At 38.5% G+C, this 21,648-nt stretch overlaps 1 protein-coding gene across 3 annotated transcripts; it reads right to left on the minus strand.

The window, feature by feature from the left end:
- Window positions 1-603: 603 nt before the first annotated feature.
- On the minus strand, window positions 604-20,408 carry CLK4 (CDC like kinase 4). 3 transcript variants are annotated; one of them, XM_028527406.2, is made up of 14 exons: window positions 20,259-20,408; window positions 16,853-17,013; window positions 16,027-16,093; window positions 11,620-11,842; window positions 10,452-10,542; window positions 9,993-10,059; window positions 7,691-7,807; window positions 7,434-7,600; window positions 7,136-7,230; window positions 6,747-6,876; window positions 4,435-4,517; window positions 2,082-2,161; window positions 1,370-1,460; window positions 604-1,270 (listed from the first exon to the last, which is right to left on the minus strand). In XM_028527406.2, exons 2-14 carry the CDS (start codon window positions 16,974-16,976, stop codon window positions 1,130-1,132), a joined length of 1,476 nt encoding a protein of 491 aa, XP_028383207.1. In that variant the 5' UTR covers window positions 16,977-17,013; window positions 20,259-20,408; the 3' UTR covers window positions 604-1,129. The 3 variants fall into 3 exon arrangements, with proteins under 3 accessions (XP_028383207.1, XP_028383209.1, XP_035870566.1); XM_028527408.2 differs by lacking the exon at window positions 16,027-16,093; XM_036014673.1 differs by lacking the exons at window positions 10,452-10,542; window positions 16,027-16,093; window positions 16,853-17,013; window positions 20,259-20,408.
- Window positions 20,409-21,648: the final 1,240 nt, after the last annotated feature.

Raw genomic sequence — 21,648 nt, forward strand, 5'->3', positions numbered from 1 at the left:
AGTATCAATAGTTTGGTTTTGTTTTACTAAGTAACATTTATCACTAGTTTTAATGTGAAAACAGGTAACAGTAAGAAAAAATACCTACAGGCAAACAAAAAGTTCACCATGTTAAACAACTAATTAGTGTCTGGAATTTTCTGCAAGTTTCTTCCCAAAATGTTTTCCAATTAAATCATTTTTTTCTCCAGTGAAAATGAATACACATGAATTGCTTAATAATAATACCCTTAATTCTCATAGGCTGAAGTTTAACTATTTACTTCATTTGGTGAAGACACAGACCTGAGACGTTATCAAGACTCCTCCAGAATGGGCATTAAAAACTAGACTCTCAGTCAGCAGGAGGGTGGAGAACTGGATTGGGAGGCAGATGTAGAGGGACTGAGAAAAAAACAACAGAACCCCTCAGTCATCAGAATACCTCTTTCTCCTCCTGACTCACTAAATAGCTAATGGCAAACAGGACTTTCCAAGCTGACTTTGTTAGACTTTAATCTTAAAGGAAGTTGTCTTTGGGGTTTTATTAAAAACCTGTCATGATGGACCAACTGAATGGCTTTCCACGAATGCTACTTATTCCTACTGACATCATCCAAGGAGACAGACATAATACTTACAATTTAATGAAATGCCAAAAATAAACATTTCCTATGGATTCTGATTTCCAATACCTGCCTACATAGTTATAAACACTTATTACTTGTTCAACAATTACAGAAAAAACTTTCAAAGCTAGGAAAGTTCCCAATTTGAGGTAAATAATAATATTCATTAAGACTAAAGTAGTCAAGATTTCCTTTTACTCAAAAGAATCACTTCGAAGAGTCAACCTCCGTGTACAAAAGACAAGCTCATTCACAGGTATCACTGGACACAAAGGATATTCCAAAGGTCTTTAAAAATGTTAATCTCAAAAAGGAAAGTTAACTTTTATATTTCATTCATTATCAAGACCATACTTGCTTAACAAGATAATAATGCTATTGATATAAAACATACAGTATTTACACTTAACTGTACAAAATAATTTAATGTTTACAAAAATATTAGAATGTTTAGAGTTGACTGACACAGTCTTAAGTAATCTCTTCTAGAGAAGTATACAGTAAGACCACTGATTTCCATTTCATTTCTTTTTTAATAAGTCAAAGAAAGGATGCTGCAGTGCTTCATCTAAGGTAATTCTTTTCACTGGGTCGTATTCTAACATTCTTCGAACCAGGTCAAACAGCTTCTCGTGTTCTTCATCATGAGAAAGCATAAATTCCTGAGGAGAGGAGGAGAAAATCAAATCAAACCTTTTGATTTTAGGAAGACATTTAAAATAGTTGAGACATTTTAAACCTTTAAACTGTTTTTCTTTTACCTTTAACGGTTTGCAGCGTCTCCTGACGTATCTCCCAGCAGAACTATGCTCATCCCAATCTAGCTGGTTGTGGTGAAAATACTTGCGTTTTCTACAGATAAAAAGAAGTCTGATCAGTAAAAACAACAGAAAAAGATCCATGTTTACCCTGCTCCCACTAGGACAGATGAAGTATAAGCACCTCTATGTGCACATTTTAAAAACTCTTAGCAATAATTACGTATTAGCTGGCTGATAGTGTCTCCCTTACGTATGCAGAGAACAAAGCCAGCTTCACAAAGCGAAGCCCCTTGACCCATTCCTATAAATTCTGATCTCCCCAGATCTGAAATGGGGCTGGAAATCTTTCAACAAACTCCCTGGATGACTTCTGAGGTGCTGCTGTGTTTGAAAGCGATTATAGTGCCTTGTCCAAGGACATACAGCTGGTTAGAAACTGTATGGAATTCCAATACCATTCCAATACCATTGGAATTCCATTCTAATTCCAACTTAGGTTGCTGTGACTCCAAAATCAGGTTCTCTACTGCGCTATGTATTACTGTTGTATCAACTTACAAAAACAATTATGCAAAGGCTAACGTCAGTGTAAAACCCACCACTTTGTTTACTAGGTCACAGGTAGATACTGCATCACTTTCACTTTTCTGTAGTTTGGATACAGGCTACATATGGCATGTACTCAGCAAAGGGCTTTACTCTCAAAGCATACCTGGTTTTCTGAATCATGTGTGTTGGTATGGGTCCTAATATTCGTTCCATCATTGCCAGGTGCTCTTTACTATCATGAGTCTGAAAAATGCAGGGAAAAAACTTTTAGCATTTTTCATTTCCCTACTTACATAATAAAGAAAAACATAAGACTATTATGGACATAAAAGGATTAGATAAGACAGTTTATATAATTTATATTACACTCTACTTCAAATATGGAACAATGCCAAATGAGTTGTATTGCAAACCTAATAAAACAGTCTTTCGAAATGAACCAGTAACAGAGGCATGTAACTTGTTTAATGTAAAACTGAACAGTTTCCTTATTTATTTGTGTTTCTTGGACTTTTTAACTGAAGGATGACTGGGGAAGGTTACCAGAATACTGTCTCTTCATTTATCAGTCACTTAACCAGAACTAACCTCCACTACCCAATGCATAGAAGCACACGAACACTTACTAATTCTAGGCAATAAAAACACAGTCCCAGTAATTCTCACAACCACCCTGAGCTACATGTATGGATGGGAACATGAGTTTCAAAGAACTGAAAGGTACTAGCTCAAAGTCACACAGCTCATAAATGAGGAAAGTGAGCTATGACCCTAGGTCAAAACTCAGTAACGGAGCTCTGGCTCAAGCTGAACTGAGGAAAATGTCACACAGCTGAATGGGATGCTCCTAGAGCAGAAATTGGCAAACTTTTCCTCTAAAGGGAATTAAGTAAATATCTGAGGCATGGCTGGTCATAATCGGTCTCTGCTGCATATTCTTTTTTGTTTTTTTAAAGCAGGCATCAGGCAGGATGCAGCCTGCCAACCCTTGTTCTGGAAAGCAGAGGCTATGTGTAATGCTTTTTAAAATTTATCAACTGTTTTACCTTGCTCATTGCTTTAAAAATATTAAGTACTTCATTCAAGACAGAAATAAATACTAGCTCCACACTCAAAGTTTCTTAGTTGAAGAGTATTTTGGAGGGTCAAGTCCAAATATAAACCTTATCTCAAAACAATGTTAATAATCTACACTTCACATAAGACCTCAGTGATTTATAATCACAAACTCACTATAACGGAAGCATGCATTCTGCTTCCGTTCTAACTTTTTCTTGACCCTATAGTTTATTACCACAAAACCAGACAGCACCTCCTTGAGCTGACTGATAACCATGGTTCAATATATTCAGAGTCCTTTTAACAGGATCTCTAAGGATCAGACAAACCAAAGCAGTGAATACACACTGTCAACAGCTACCTAAATGAGTCTAAACTTGTCAGCTTCCCCGAAACCCTGCATGGCCGTGACTTCAAATCAACCTTGACAGCACGAGCCAGAATCCCCACCACACAATCACAAAACAGAACACAGCTCCTTGATCATATCACAACCCTATGTAAAGTTCTTCAATGGCTGCAACACCGAAAGTGTTCAAGATCTTTAGATTATAGATGTTAAGTAAAATTATGAGACCAAAGTAAGGTTTTCATAAAAGATACACTTTAATACCCCCAAACCTAGGAGGGATAATCTCCAAATAAAGGCCCCAGAACGAGTCCACAAGGAATCAGTCAGTCCCTGCGGACTGTCGCTGCTTCCCCATTCATGCAACACTGCCGGCACCACCTCTTCCTCACCGGCAGGAGCAGGGCCCTCTGCACCTGCCCCCCTTACAGACTCGGGTTCTTTTCCTGGCACGGCCGTCATACTCCCTTATTTCCCAACACACTCCTATGCTTCCTTCCAGCACTGGCTTTAACTCCCCACTTCTTTTGGTGATGCTGCCTCTAAGAAAATTTAACTGATCACCTTTCCTGGGGTCCCACTTTACTTTCAACATGGAATCATTTACAGCAAATACCACGTTATATTGTAAAGTTTTCCCATATCTATCTTTTGCAAGTTTTCCTTGAAGATATGTCTTTTCATTCTGATACATTCAGAACCTCCAGTGCCATAGAGGCTTAATACGTAGCATAAAACACAACTTATTGCTCCTGAATTCTTCTATAAAAAGGATTAAGTGACTTATTCATGGTTATACTGACAGTCAATATATCCAGAACAGAATTAAAACTGGCCACAGTAACGCTAACATAAATTTATGAAGAAGGTGTATAACAAAAAACAGAAACACAGTACGAACATCTGTTAAAAACTCCAATCACATGTAAAATGAACTGTGACCCTTTACCAAGAGTAGTATTTCACTCAACTATGGTTTTTGAGAAAGATAACCATTCTGCATATATAAGTTTTAGTCTTAAAATGACACTATGGCAACTTTTCAATGTGGAAGCCAAACTGCATATGCCTTTAACATTTAACTAAAAGGTATTTATTAAACACATACCTGAAAGACTGTGAAACCAAGATAATATTCAATAAGAATGCACCCTATGCTCCAAACATCACAAGGCTGAGACCAACCTAAAGCTATTTAAAAACAAAAGCAAACATTTTGTTACACAACAATTTTTAATTACCAATTTACTATATCCTTCTCTATGCATAATCTCTTTACATAGCTCATTTCAGAGAGTGTAACAATATAGTCATAGTTTGCATTTTTAGTTTTCTATCAAATATTATCAGTATGTTCTCATAGTCCTCCATATCCTTTCATCTAGTTATAGCATTTAACCTGGGAGAGGGGGCAGTTTCTGTAAAGTGAGAGGGACTGGTAAATATTTCCCAAATATCGATATAACTACTGAATTACAAAGCCATTTACAGTCCACACAGAGAGAGACCTGTGTGCGTGCTCTCAGGCTGTGTGTACATGGTCACACACACTTTCTCCTTCCGAGTTCTCAAATGGCAATAGTACTCTGAGAAGAATAAAACACCCAGTGTTCTTAAGGCTGTATTTAATCGGAAAAGAGATGAACAGAATAAACCAGAGACACTTTAATCTTTTAAACATAAAAAATTTAGTAAACAATAACATATAAATAACATCTACTTTAAAAAGAGATTTTTAGTACTTTCAATAACATCACTGAATTTAAAGGTAAAGAAAGAAATAATATAGGGTCCAGCACAAATAATGTCCCTTATTTATTGTGTAACATAACATATCACACTCAAGCACACCATATGACATTTTAGGTGAAATGTTCAAATTAAAATTATAAATTATTACACCCATATTATTGCCCTACCAGCCACACTCAAACAGGCGTTACTTCTGCTGGACGCTCAAAGTCCTTGACTATGATTTAGTCGTTTTTGTTAACCTTATCATTTGAACAAACAAATAATGGAGCACAACTTCTACTTATATACCCACACAAATGGAACACGTATCAGTAACAGGAAAATGTCAGTTGTTTTGTGTTTATCTCCCACATTAAAATGTGAGGAAAATTCTGAATTTTAAGTTGATAAAACTCAGGAAGTTACCTCCTTTTAAGTTCTGAAAATTCCTCCCTGTCCACAGTCTCTTCCTACACTCCCTTCCTTTACCCTTGGTAGTTAAGTAGCCTTCAGTCCTCAACCACAGGTGTTCATTGTCAATCACTGTAACACAGCAGCTCCTTTCATACCACACTAAGCAGAAATTCTATTAACCATTTCAAAAATAAACTCTAAACCTGTGCTGGCCAGTATGGTAGCTACAAGCCACATGCGGCAATTTTAATCTGAAATTTAAATTAACGTAGAATTTAAAATTCCACTCCTCAGCCCACAGGTGGCTAAAGATTACCAAACGGAGCGTGCAGACACAAACCATTTCCATCACTGTGGGAGTTCTACTGGCCAGCACTACATAGTATTCCTGATTTCCTTACCCCTTCACCAATCCTCTATGTAGCTAAACGTCATTAGTTTCCTTTCACACTCCTATCCTGAACTACCAAGTCCTATTGGACCAAAAAAGGTAAAAACTGGAAAACAAATGATTTTATAAAAATGTTTTATTATCCAACCTCAGTTGGACCTTACTTTTGGCCATAGTAAGCTTGTGTTCCACTTACCTTCCTATAGCACTTGATCTAAACTTTTCCCATATTACACCCATATTATTGCCCTACCAGCCACACTCAAACAGGCGTTACTTCTGCTGGATGCTCAAAGTCCTTGTCTCTAAGCCCCCAGACCCACCCGGCTTCCCAGCTGTTACCATGACCTGGTCTCTAACTTTTAAATTTTGATGCATGCTCCCTTCCTGAGTTCCCCATTATTTTAAAACTCTGCACCTGAACTCATTTCCCTTTCCAGTCTTTCTCATGCCAAGGGTTATAAAACAAGCTCTCTTTCAGACTAGCCTTTCTTTTATTCCTCTTGACCTCCCCATAACCCTGTATTTAGAGGTCTGTTAACCCAACCTTTAGGACCTTTATCAGCACCATGCTTTGTGATAATAGGAAAATAGATACCCACATCACTTAAAACCACACTGCTGTGATGTACTTAGCCAACAGAGCCTGTTCTTATGGTCTCGTAAGATTAACTTGTTCAAAATAACCACCACCTGAAGTATCTTTGCAGAGAGCATATTTTTCCCACTCAGGAAAAAATATTTATAGTAATGTCCAAACTGTTTTTATGAAAACAACAAAGCATTTTTTTGTACAATGCTAAGAAAATCACTCTCCCTCCTACCAAAGCAGTAGAGAAAACCTCTTCAATTACAGTATCAGAACTCTGGTGTCTACTGACCCAAAATGACCTCTGGAGCTCTGTAATGCCGTGTAGACACCAAGGTACTATGATGTTCATCGTCGTACGTGGCACTTCCAAAGTCAACCACTTTGATATCCGTGCTTTTCAGTGTGCGTTCATCACGTTTCTATAAAGATGCAGTTGAGTAAGAATGAAGATCAAAAAAAAAAAAGAGAAACCTTTTATAGCACTATCCAAAAGGCTTGCATGTGAATTATATTTTTAGATTTTCAACATAATCCCATGAAAAAAGCAAAGAAAGATGATCCTTTTGGGATTAAATATCAGGATGGAAATGAGCCTCAGAAGTGAAATTCCTCATTCAATAATCACCAAGCTAAATTAATTATAAAGAACCAACGAAATTAAAACAAATTTTAACTTACCATTTTAGAATTGTATTTGACTACATAGTCAGACTTCACAAATAAAATATTTTCAGGCTTCAGATCTGTATGGGTTAACTTATTATGATGCAAAACTACAGGAGAACAAAAACACATTATTAGTTTCACTTATAAATTTAATCTATACTGGGGTAGAAGGAAGAATGAGTAGTGGATATTGGAGGTCAAGAAGAATTTCATCTTTATAGTATGCATTTTTAGTGACCATGTTTTGGTATGTCACTTAAATAACAAGTTTCAATTTTCTGATGTTTAGAGATTTATCAAGTATACTTACAATTTATTGACTGGCAGATCTGATATGCCATCTGCCTGATGTGGTCAATTTGAAACGGCAGGAAGCTGTTTTCTTTAATGAAATCATAGGTACTAAGTCCCAGCAATTCAAATACAATACACACATGACCATGGTGATCAAACCATTCTAGCATCTGGACACATCGGCTAAAACAGATCAAAATAAACATAATTCAGTTCACAGAATTCTGATTATTTCATATAATGTGATGGATCACAGTACAAGTTTCTACTTACAAGACACTATTGGGGTCAGTAGAATTTAAATGCTCTAATACTTGGATTTCTGAACGAGCTGCTTCACGGTACCGACCCACATTTTTAACGATTTTCACTGCTACATGTGCACCATCCCTTAAAAACAAAAGATGAAAATGATAAGTGCATAGATAGGAGCAGGATGATGCTTTAAAGCATAATCTTACTGAGTATCAATGACTCTATTCTTCTAAAACAATTCATAAGTGTCAATTACTCTATGCTATTTTTCTAAAATATTATACCAGACTCCACATAACATTTTTGAAAATATTTTAATACACTTTATATGAAGTAATGATTCCCTTAATACTTATGAATTTTAATGCCTGTTTCCACAATTTTAAATTTACCTAGATTTAATACAAAAGTTAACAAAAAACATAAACCTCAAACAGACTGTAGCACTGGTAAAAGCACTGGCTCATTCAGCAGACTAGACCCGCTCTGTGCCAGACAGTGGGGCAGTGATGAAAAAGGCAGTGCTTGCCCCTATGCCCCTACTGGTCCAAAGGAAAAAGACCCAGGAGCAGTTTATCATGAGGTCAGAAGTGCTTGGTATGAGGCACCATGTAGAGCCAAACCAGTGGGGTTAAGGGACCTCCAACTTCTTCAGAGGAGAGGTGACACCCAACTAAACCCTGAAAATCAGGTATCGGTTTGTCAAAATTGGAAGGAAAAGGGAACATATGGTCAAAAAAGACATCATCAATAAATCATGAAGTCAAGAAAATGCCTAACACATTCACTGATGCAAATGGACAGAAGCCCCAGTACAGAGCAGTGAGCTTCAGATTGGGGCACCTAATACTCCCTATTATGTATAGAGCCAGGAGTGATGTGAGCAAACAGGTTTCCAAATCTTCAACTTCCTTCTGTCTTCTTTCCTAAATCTGATCATTGAAAAGATGAGCCCAATTCAAGCCTCTGTTTTCAATATGCCCCACATGCCTGTATTAGATCAAGGTATGTGCCCTAAACTATGAAAAACCTTTGAGTCAAACATATTTTTCAGTGGCTAGGTAGCAAATCTTTTCCCAAATCTAATAGTGTCCAATTCATTGCTTTCAACAAAGACCCAATAAAGTTGTGGGCTGATAAATTACTAAAAAATGTTTTGATAACATCTCTACGTTTGGTATCTATCTGGACTTCAGAAAATATCTTCAGTCTTAGAATCTCAAGAAAATTTAAAAGGACAATAATAGGGCAACTGGTAAAACCTGAATAAGGTCCACAGATTTGCTGGAAAATTTTGAAAATATATGTAATGTATAAAAAATAAAGAAAAATATTGTAAAGCATTAACATTTGGGGATTATGGGTAAAGCATATATGAAAATTCTTTGAATTATTTTATCAACTTTTCTGTAAGTCTGAAAAGATTTCAAAATATTTTCAAATTTCAATTTATGTTCACATTTTTGTTGCAGAGACGACAGTGATAATTAAAAATATTTAGAATAATGTCCTATGTAAAGTGGAAGGAAAATAAGTTCTAGGATAAAACATTTCCAAGAACTAAAAAGAGTTTGTTCATGGATGGTGGTGGGTATGTATCAAGTGGTTACAGCATTTAAGATTCCTTCAAAGACATTTAAAGAAATAAGTTAAAGTAAAAAAAAAGAAGGAAAGAAACCAATTCTTACAGTAAGATACAAATTATATCCTTTCCAAATATTTTATGATGAAAAACTTTAAGGGTCGATTCAGAAACATGCAGTTTCACTGAACTGTTTTAAAAGGTTCACTTACAGAAAAGTTTGCAAACTACAGAACGGGATCCTGGAGGAAAATATCACAATGAGGCAGACAGGGTCAAATCACAAGGTTTAGTGTAACTCATTCTGTAGGCTTTGAGTAACATAATTTCTTTACAGTTTAAGAAATTAACTCTGACATGCAAATATTATCCCTAGGGAACAAAGGTTTTTGATCCAAGATTAGACATGCTTTATTGTCTGTGGCTCAGAAGTAGAGCACTCCAAATCTCTTACACAGGTTACAGGCCTAAGGTCTTTCTGGGAAAGTCTCTTCATCCAAACTCCTACTTTAATTTCAATCAGCCCTGTCTGATAGAATTTGTGAGTATTTCTGATCAAAATTCATACTCATATTAAGTAAATCATGCACATAGTTCAAAAATTTTTGAATATTTGTACCTTCCAGGAAAACATGTGACTACTACTTAAAACATCATTTCATCATTATGGATCCTTCATCCCCAAACATACCAGAATGCTCAAAATAAAAATAAATAAAAAATGCCACAGAAACTTACATGCCATGATCAATGCATTCTACAACTTTGCCAAAGGCCCCTTCACCCAAAGTGTCCACGATTTCATCTAAAGTGAGGGGGGAGAAAGAAGTGTAAGTGCCTGAGCACAAATTACTAGTTATTCAAACAATGAATGCTTAAGCGTGGAATATTTTCAAATGATCTCTATCAAAGCATAACTAAGGTTTCAGCACTCAAATTATTTTATTTTCAGCTGCTACAAAGACAATTAGATAGAGCTATCTTTCTTGATCTAATCTCAAATTCCACTGATTATTTTGGAACTTTAGAAATATTTAAATTCTACAGAAAAGAAGAAATACAAAACAAACAAACAAACCCACAAAAAAAACAAAACAAAAAAGCAATGAAGAGTTCTTTAGCCCCCCGCTGACAAACTATTCTTAAAAAGATTATTCTGTCTGCAAAGTTTAAAAAGTGTTGAAAAATATTCTATACATCTTGCTCTTAGAACGTCTCCACTTTGACAGATCAGGTGACCCTCCTCATCATCCTCTATACTCCTGGATCTTTTCCTTCGGTGGCTCTTCTGGAACGGCAAGTGGGCAGCACCAAGATCGTCCAGCCAATCAATATATCAGAGTGAATTCAGGGCAGAATACGCAATTCATTCAGCGGGGAGATATTCAGGCATTCAGATAAGCACCAGGCCACGAACAGTTGGCAGGAGCAATTTCAAATTCAGTCCCCAGAAATTCACAGGGCACAGTTTATGTTACAGAAGAAAAACATGGCAAGGAACAGATTTTCAGATAAGATACTTAAAGTGACAATAGAAAAAAACAACACAATTGTTTCTTTAAAATACTGATTTAATTGAAGTCTGAAATTAAAGAATGCAATGTCATGTTCTATTCATCTCTTGCTATAAAATAGCATACGCTGTGAATTGTCTAGTTTGACAGAAAAATGTTTTATAATGTCCAAGATTAGTTGAAATTGTTTACTTAGTAATATTTTAAAATATACATGATTAAAATAAAAGGAAAAAGTAATGGCTAGTTAATTTCAATGTTCAATCTAATCAAAGCTAGTTTAACTGAAAATGGGGAGGAAAACAATGTTTCAAAGTTTACTGATCAAACAGGTCTGAGTGTAAAAATAAAAGGGCAAGTTTTTTAAAATACACTTCCCATTCAGGGCCCATTTTCAGAACCTCAGTGGAACCAGATGCAGACAATGCACTGTGCTGTGGGACTATGCTACATATCGGGTATTTAAGTATATCCACCAGTGCACCTGTCTAGGTTTCCAAATATCAGGAAAGGAGTTTCTTTTAAGGTAAGAAAAAATGTTCAAAATGAAAGATGGGGGTTCATTACTTCATAACATCATATTACAAACAAAAATAGAACATTTTTAATATTAAAATCAAGAAACTCATGATGTGGTCTACGGAAAATGAGTAAATGTGGGCAAATGACGACTAGCTAATAAATACAGATTAGCTATAAGAATTTGGAAGTTTCCATTAAGAATTCAAGTAATATAAACAATATACACAAATAGCATTATGCATTACATAACTTTTCCAAACTTACTGGCTCATTAAGAGCTTTATACACAAATACGTATCCACCCCAAATAAAAATGAAACCACTCATACCGAATGTGACTGATGACTTGAGCAGTGTCTGTTATGCTTCCTTTTAGGACTGCTTCTCCCGCTTCGCACTGAAGATTTACTGCAGTGGATTCGGTAACTGCTTTCCACATCTCTGTGATAATGCCTAGGAATGTATCTTTCGCAGTAGTCATTTCTGTATTCATCAATGTATCTCCTGTCCCGATAATCTCTCTCATTCAAAGACCTTGCTTCTAAATAATGACTGCAAACACATTAAAAGACTTCAAATTACTCTCTTCATCCTAGAGTAATGTGGTCCAAAAACATTCTCTCAAGAATTCCTGGCTTAAAAAGTTAACTCAATAACAGAAAAATTTCAAATTGATGAATTAGAATTTATACTTATCATAAGCCTAAGAAATAGTTTTACTTTAATCAATAAGCAAATGGGTTCCTATTTCTCTATTATACAGACTGCTGTTAAGCACTTCACATCAAGGAACAAAGCTTGAGCCAAATCATTCCATTATGTTCAGTGTTCACTTAAGTGTCCCTTTGCATTCTGGAGAAAGACCAAAAATACACAAGACTGCATCAGTTTCATGACATATGCATCTGCATCTAAGCTCTCTTTCCTCACAGAGCCATGCACAATTACAGGCAAGCAAAATTCCTTTTTCTTTTCATGTACTTTTTGGGTATCTCTGGCACACAGATAACTTTCATAAAAGGTGGTGTTATTAGCTCTAGAAGGAATCTTAAGTGTACTCCAGGAGTTTTATTTCACAGATCATTAAGGTACCCAGAAGGAAAATGATCTGCAAGGGTCATAGAACACAGTCTAACTGTGATTACATGGACCAATTTTATTACACCCATCACCTATCCTATCTCCTCTTTGCATTTCTGGTTTCCTGTTGTTCCTTTAAAACACACACACAAAAATACCTTTTGAAGGTTGATTCATGTACCAAAGACATTCAAGTATATCCCCCTAAAATGAGAACAGGGATCTTGTAATTGTCTGCCTAGTATTATAAGAGACCCACCACACTACCTCCCTTTGCATTTCTAATTTCCCGTTATGCCTGCTTATTACAAAATACACATGAACTCTCACAGAAAGCAGCATTATTTATTGCTACAGTAGTTAACTTCTGAATCTACAGATCCCTTTGAAAATCTGTTAAAAGGTATGGACCCTATTTCATCAAGAAATGTGCCAACACATCAACCGAAAATGGTAAGGGATTTCAGAGATCAGACCCCAGGAAGTCAGTGTACCCCACTGAAGTAGCCTCAATCAGATGGAAAGGAAAGGACACTGATGCAATTGACTCAGTTTCCCATCCCCCTCTACTGGGGCTGAGTGTCCTCTTCAGCAGAGTGTGAAGCTTCAAGAGGGACGTGCATGGAGCACTGAGCGAGAGAGAGACACCCACCCAGTCAGACAGATCAGCTACAAGAATCCTGACAAGCAATGGAGTGACGATGTTGACTGGACTGCTGTCACCAACTCTCTCTTTTCCCCAGAAGGTACTGTCACTCTTTTTCTGAAGGAGGGAAGACAGGAGTGGCTGATTTAGGCAGAAATAGAGAGGCATTTCTGAATAGGCTCAAAAGAACTGGCATCAAATACAGGCTGTGGAGATGCAGGGACCTCCTTTTCCCTTCCCCCAGCGTCAGTCTTAAGTTCTGTGCATTGGAGAAATAACTCAGGACATTAGGGTAAGATTCTGGATCTAGGCGAGCGACCTGATCAGTTAGTTGGCTTGGACCTGCTGGAGAGATCAACCTAGAAATTACTATATTCTTAAAGGCACCTGCCCCGTAAAAGTCCAAAATCTGTATCAGAAAAAACCACAATCTTTGATCGGAATAATGCAGGAAATTAGAACTACTAATAATCCTTAATCTGTAAAACAAACACAAAATGTATCAATACTATGAAGATAAAACTAAAAGATGAGGACCTCTTCAATTTGTAACAACCAAGGCTTAGAGATTATATAGAGTACATAGAATTCCAAAGGCTATGGACAAAGTAAACAGGATGAAAAGACTTAATTTCTAAAAATATTCACTAAATATCTAGTGAAGTTTTCACTGTAGACCCTCAAAATAGTCAAGACCAATGAGGCTACAGACATTAATTTTTATTTGCACACAGTCCTGTAGAAGATATATACACACACAGTGAAAACCCAGCCAACAATGGCTCAACAAAGAAGTGCCAGGGAGAAGTATGGCTCATTACCCTTTTACATTCACAGGGCACTTTTAGCCACAATGGCTTAGAGGTTCATTTGTGCATTACTCAGGAAACTCTTAAGCAGACAATTCCAGTAAGAGCAATTTTCACATACAAGAATATAGGCAAATAAACTGGAAACAGACCATCCATAATCTTGCATGCCAGACTAAGGACTTGAAAATAGCGTTTCTCAAAGGGTCGTCTGATTATCAGCAATACCAAAATACAGAATTATTAAAAATGAAGATAGGTGGACCCCAGGTCAGATTCAATCTAAATTTTGTAACACGCATTTTAAACATACCTCCCAGGTGATTTTATTCACACTGAAGTTTGAGACTCACTCTTTTAAGACCTGATACCTTACGTTAGGAAAACATTTAAGAATTCTTACCACAGTATTGGGTTGGCCAAAAAGCTTGTTTGGTTTTTCCTCTATGATGGTTCTACTAGCACTAAGTTATCTTTAACTTCATTCGGAACAATTTTGTTAGACTGTATTTTGACAGCTGTTATATCAGCATCCAAAATTGGTGAATTTTTGTGTAGCCATTTTAATATCGAAGATGGAAAAAAGTATGCAACATTTCCAGCATATTATGCTTTATATTTCAATAAAGGTAAAAACGCAACTGAAATGCATACAAAGATTTGTGCAGTGTATGGAGAAGGCGCTTAGACTGATTGAACAAGTCAAAAGTAGTCTGCAAAGTTTCATGCTGGAAATTTCTCCCTGGACAATGCTCCACAGTCAGGCAGACCAGTTAAAGTTGACAGCCATCAAAACGAGACATTAACTGAGAATAATCAACATTATACCATGGGGGAAATAGCCAACATACTCAAGATATCCAAATCAAAAGTTATTGGTGAAAATAAAAATGTCTTTTATTTTACAGAAAAAAACTAAACACTTTTTAGCCAACCTAATATATAAAGGTGGTGTTTAAGCCACATCAGTCTTACTGTGCATAATTGATTCATTTAAACCTGTAGGAAGGGGCACCAAATCATAAGCAACAGCCAAAAGAAACCAGAAAAGACCCTTTGCAATATACAAAAAAGGTAAAATAATTGATATATAGTAAGTTTTCATAAAGAAAACTAAGAAAACATAAGAAAAACACACTCTAATAGAAAAAATAGGCTAAGAATAAAAAAAGTTCAACTGGTCAAAAATTACGACAGTGGACAAATTCGCTAGGAATTAAAAATTTCATTTGGCATTTCAAAATCCCAAGAGTGCCCTGGCTGGCGTGGATCAGTGGAGTGAGTGCTGGCTTGCAAACTGAAAGGTTGCAGGTTCAATTCCCACTGAGGGCACACGTCTGGGTTGCAGGCCAGGTCCCTGTTGGGTGCATGCAAGAAGCAGCCAACCTTTGTACCTCTTGCACATTGATGTTTCTTGCCCTCCCTTTCTTTCTCCTTTCCCCTCTCTCTAAAAGCAAATAAAATCTTAAGAAGGAAAAAAAAAAAAAAAAAAGCCAAGGTGGTGAAGGCAAGGAGCATGTTGTAGAAGTATAGCCTGGTACAAACTCTCCAAAAAAGACAATATGTAGCAATAGTCCACACCCTTTAACTTTGAAAATATCCCTTTTAGAATCTATTTTCAGAAAAGAGGCAAAGAGTTGTATCAAAGATATTTTAGGAATTAGAAATAGCTTATATCCAAACAATGGGATACTAGCATCCTACCAAAGTTACCTTCTTTATATTTTTCTGCATTTTTAATGATTTTATAAAACACATCCTTTTGAAGTTTTCAATCTTCAAAAAGACTAATGGAATATTCCAGATTATGGATAATTACCACCAGACATCTCTGGTGCCAATGACAAAGCAGCTATTAGCCTGGTGGTTAAGTGAACTTAGTATCATGTTTATATAGTTAATTATGGAGACAAATGAATAACACTTCCTTTCTACATATACAATGTATAGTAAACCTGGGTCGATCAGTTTATATTAAGCCTTACAGAATACTTTGTATTTATTATTAGGGCACAGATGTTTTTCTACAGTATATTAATTAGCTCAGGTCACTGGAATCCTGTTATAAAGCCACCCTCTTCCTCCCAAACAACAGTGTAGCGGTGTGTGAGGAAGAATGACCAATCTGTGCTGACTACCGACAAGCTCACTACCCTACAGAACAGGTCTGTTTTAGGATGGAGAAGGAAAAAATTACATACTGTTTTTTAAAGTAACCCCAGCTGGCTAATTTAGAAAGCAATCTGGTAAACAGTCCCAATGGAACATCTGCACAAAACAAGGAGAAAACATAGGAACAACAAAACAAATAAGAAAATTAATGGAAGGCAGGATGAAAGAAACTCTACTCACCTAGCCTTTCTTTAAATATTTAAACTTTAAAATTCCTTTATTTCTGCATGAATATATTACCTCCAAATTTCATACCAGTAAAAATACAATAAAACAAACCACATGTTATTGGACACTTTTATTGAGGCTCTTTCCTAATTTACTGGCTACTACCTGTGCAAAGGAATGGTTTTTACAATAACTAGGCTTCTGAAAATCCCAAATATATCCATTAGCTCTATTGACAAAAATAACCTGTAGAACATAGTGTAAGTGAATGATCCCCAATGCACTTTAACACACCCAAACAGTACATGTTTCCCCCACCTGGAGTCATCCTCTCCCTGCCCCTCAGGGAGGGTACGTTATGCACCCTAACGTACATATTTCCCCCCTACGCACAAGTTTAAGGCACACACTGTGTGTCCTATTATCACTATTAACTTTCTGTGTCTTATGTCCCCATATTGCTGGCAGCCAGGACTTACCTATTCCCACCACTCCCAGGTGGGATAGGAACTCTTGTTTTATTTAGAACTGTAGCCTCAGCCCTTCTATAGGGTCTCGCCTATAACAGGCATTCAATAATTTCTGAATATTTATTGACTGAATCATAAAATGTGACATATGAAAACTACATAAGCTAAAATAAATCATTAAAACTATCAGTGTAAAAATGCTACCAGCTCAACTTACCAATCAGATTCTTTAAACTGATGACGTGGTTTACAATGCCTGTTCTCTTGCGTACTGCTGTGGGACCTCCTCTTCCGTTTGTGGCTTCCCCTGTAGCTTTCATGTCCCCAGCTTTCTCTATCATCCCAGTGAGGGCAGTGAGTTCTTTTGGAATGCCGCATCTGTTAATGCAAACAAAAAGTTGTGGAGAATATGGATGGCTATGTTTAGCAAATAAAATATTTTATACATTAATATTATTTAAATATAAACACCCAGAACATGGCATCACACAGGTTCTAAAATCTTTTGTAGGCAACGTTCCCCAAGGCATGGGGCACTACTCCACTGGTATATCAGATGATTTCAAGTGGCATGCATATAGACCTAGGACTAAAATGATGAATAATACTGTAAGAAATTCATATATTTTCTTTCAATTTTTCTGGATAAATTCTCAGCTAGGTGCTTGCCTACAACCAACACCTACTCAATAACAGTTTTTAAAAGATTTTATTTTTTATTTTTAGAGAGGGGAAGGGAAGAACAGAAGAAGAGAAACATCAATGTGTGGTTGCCTCTTGCGCACCCCCTACTAGGGACCTGGCCAGCAACCCAGGCATATTCTCCGACTGGGAATCAAACTGGCGACTCTTTGGTTCACAGGCCGGCACTCAGTCCACCGAGCCACACCAGTCAGGGCTAACATTTAAAAAACATAAAAAGGGCCAAGGTTCAGGCTTAGAGCCTTCAGTAGACAACAATATCTAGCCAGAAATTAATAACTTTTTTTGGTTTTCATTTATTTGTATCATTACCTTCTTTTTATGGTAAATTTTTAGCAATCTCCTAATTAAGTTATTGATATCATTTATTTTAAACATGTTAATTTTAACTAATGAACTAATCTAAAGGGAAATACTATCACGAGTGTCATGGTGCTTTGGCAAAACACTGGCAAGCTAATACAAGTATCTGAAGTCAGAGAACACTCAGGGACACCGAACACAGGTGACTCTGTTAAAAGTATACAGCCAGCAATGAAGCTTCTTTTTCTTAAACATGAGAAGAGTTCCTTTCTCTCAATCTTAAAATGACTCCAAGCTTTGAAAAAATAAAAAGAGGTGAATAGAACAAGGTATTCAACAGAGACACTTAAGATCAACAGAAAGATAATTTTAAGAACTTGTTTTCTCTAACAAGATTTTCAGGTCATCCTGCAGTTACTCTTAAAATTGAAACCTTTTTGTTGCAGATCTGGAGTGACACTGAAGAAACCAATCCACAACGATGCCCATGGTCACAGTGAAACCAGACAAAAATAGGCACAATTCCCTGACCCCATCTATAACCTCTATCACATAGGGTCCTTCCAAGCTCAGAATCTGTGTTCAAACACTGTGGTCCCCACTGTCTCTCCCCATCTTCACTCTCCTCAGAGTCACATTTTTAGCAGTGATGGCCAAACTGCGCTAAGCGGGCCGGGCGGGGGTCTCACCACTCAGCAAGGAGCTGAGAACGGGTAAGATGGAGCAATACCAGCTAACTTCCTTCAGCTTGCCCAAATGACCTAGTGTGAAGTAAACAGAACCAAGTAAAAAACTTAAGTGATTGCAAACAGATTGAAAAAGACTGAAATGAGGCAGCTTCAATTCCCCTGGGAGGCATTTCCTAAGATAATGTATGCATCTGCCATCGGAGCTGATGCCATCGAATCTTCTGACTGGGTTCTCTTGCTCTTAATGCCATGCCCATCAAATACCTGGTAATGTAGCTAGCTTTAAAAAGGGAAGAGAAGGTATGGGGTCAGACCAAACAAAAACCCCAAAGCTTTGTTAGGGTTGTCATTGGGAATGAGTAACTGAGCATTCTGGTTCAACAGTCACCTCAGTAGGGGCAACTGAAATGAATAACTCTACAAACTCAAGGTTAAAAATAAAAAAAGACGGTCAAAAGAGCCATAAACACATTTTTAGTGGAATTCTTTTGACCCTTCAACTGCCAAAAGTGTATTTTAACCACATTAGAAACTCTTTAAAACAGCTTTGTTAAGCACTCTCAGATTAACATCAAGCAAAACTGCAACCTCTGATGACTAATAATTATCACGACCGTCCATTATCAAGCCCTTGTTACAAAAGTTATGTGTCTGCTTTAGTTTTATTTTTTTCCTTCTACTCTCAGTTGCCCAACCAGCTCACCTCTAATAAGGCAGGCTTCTCAAATAACCAAAGCTATCAATACACATACACTAAAATTCGAATGAGCATCTTAGGAGAGCCAAAGACTTTTACTTCTCTAGTCGAGTTCACTACTTCAAACTTAATTCAGCTCTTAGGAAGTGTCTCCCTCCACCGCCACTAACGTTCAGAAATACCTCCTCAGGAGGCAAAGGGGACTCCTGGACCCACATCCTATGTGTAAGGCTCCTGTGGATACACAAAATAGAAAAACTACATAGAATTACTACACTACCTCCAATTAATAACGAATCCTAAGTGCTAAAATCACAAGATATCTTTTAAAAAATCAAACACAATGGATCCATATGCACATATCCGTATTGGGTATTGTGCTTTACTGCCCTTTAATACTCTATAATGCCTGACAACTTTGTGTTCTGCACATGGGTAAAAAAATATCGGAAAAGGTCGGACCTATGATTAGGTGGCTCCAGGACGGCATTTAACAGGTAACAAGCAGCCCGTGGGTGCGCGTGTATGTATGTAGCACAATCCTACAAGCACAGTTTAAAAGCCAGACGGCTGGCCTCATCGGTTTGGAGGGCTATTTCCTAAGGATCAGGAGCAGCACATCGCGGCTCATCAAGGAAAATACGTTGCATAAGTGTCAGAAATGCAAATGTGCGGCAACGGCGGGACGCTCCAGCTCAAGGAAAATCAGGGTCGCACGAAGGACAAATCTGTCCCTACTTCGACCTCTCACAGCGAGGTAAAGTCCACTACACGGACTCGAGATTCTCGGGGCGCCCAGGCCCCACCCCAGCGCACCTGGCCAGGGCCTCAGGCACACGCACAGACAGGAACCAATGCTACCGCCGCCCGAGGCCAGGCATCCAGGGAAGGTCTCAACTCTAACAATGCACGCCCGAAAGGCGGCTCTCCAAGGGCTCGCCCAAATGTCTCCTCTCTCCGGCGGGGCGGGAGGAGCCAGCCTCCGGAGCTGCGAAGCTAGCGGCCACGGCACTCAGGGAAGAATCAGCGGCAGAACCGCGGTCTTTCTGCCGCAGGACTTTATATCTACGTAACACCTGCGCACCTTTGGGTTTGGAAGGTGACCAGCGGGGCTGTGTCCCGAAAGAACCCCAGTCGCCGAGGCCCCGACCCCGGTCGTCTCTCCGACACCTGACTCCGAAACCCAAGAGTGGAAAGCCGCCCAACCCAGCACCCGTCACCTGAAGTCTTACCTCTGCAAAAGCAAAAAGCTCTTTGGTCGAGAAACGAAGCGAAACCGCCGTCTTTCCACACCAGCCGCTGCGACAAAAATCCTACAAAATGGCGGCTGCGCTGTCTCCCAAAACCCCCCAAGGAGGCCTCTAGCTCCACCTCCGCCGCGAATCGCGCCTGCGTAACAAAGCCTCGCGTGACCCGGCCCTTCCCCGAAAGAGGAGGGGCTACGTGGCGTCAAGGCCGGGTTCCGCCCTCCACAGCGCGGCTGCGCGGCTCAGGTTCTTGCCGCCCCTAGCCCTCGTTGGACCTAGGCGATATCCCAGTTTGAAACTGGGGAGACATTTGTGTGCCCTGCCCTAATCCTGTGGCTTGAGTTTTGCTCCTTCTGGCGGGGGGTGCAGTGGGGCACAGCCAGCCATGGCCCCATTTCCTGCTCTCTTGATCAGAGGGGGCCGCACCATCGAACTTGGGCTGCCCGCCCTCAATCTTTTCCAGGACCTCAACCCCAGATGGTGCCAGCGCGCGGGAGAGAAGCCCCAGCCCTGGCCAGGTAGTTCAGTTGGTTAGAGGGTGGTTGGGAAACACGAAGGTTGTGAGCTCGATCCCCAGTCAGGGAACATACATTAATCAACCAATGAATGCATCAGTAAGTGGAACAACAAATTGATGTTTTTGTCTCTGCCTCTAAAATCAATCAATAAAAGTTTTTTTAAAAGGTATGAACCCCCAAATCTACCCTGGCACAGGGCTGGTACTGGGGCAAGTTCAGTGAGCAGGATACTTGTCCATCCTGCTTGGAACTTCCAGTCTAAAAATGGATTCGGATAAATAGGATGTCTCAAAAAACAAACTCAGGGATACTATCTTTTTTAAGACATGTGCTCTTTGTCAGAAGATCACAACGAAAAGTGCAGTTTCAGTAAGTTTCCTCTTTGCTCTGGTCCCTACCTCCTGGACAGATATGGAAGCTGGAGGTTTCCCTAACGAAGAAGGTCTTCCCGTTGTTTGTCCCTATGGGTTGACTTTATTTCACCAAGGCAGGCTACTGCCTGAGGACTAATGAGCACCCATTAAGGGGTTTACCTCAAATGTATTTTGCTGTTTTAAGAATCCACATGCAGTTCCTATTGGGAGTGTATAGCGTGAGAAGAGAGAAGAGGGCCAAAGTGAACCCTGGGGAACACATCTAAGGGACAGAGAGAAAGTGTCAGAGAAGGAGTCATCAGAAGGAGAGAAGCATCAGGAGTGTGGCATCAGAGAGAGCAAGGGAAAGGAGGGCAAATCGGACAGTATCTCCTGCTGGGAGGAGTTCAGCAGTGGTTAGTACTAAAACGTGTTGAGGGAATTCTGTATTCTGACAATGATTCCCTGGAATAAAGAGAAAGCCAGAAATCAAATATGAGAGGG

This window comes from Phyllostomus discolor, chromosome 13 (genome assembly GCF_004126475.2).
Source record: "Phyllostomus discolor isolate MPI-MPIP mPhyDis1 chromosome 13, mPhyDis1.pri.v3, whole genome shotgun sequence".
Classification (NCBI taxonomy): Eukaryota; Metazoa; Chordata; class Mammalia; order Chiroptera; family Phyllostomidae; genus Phyllostomus; species Phyllostomus discolor.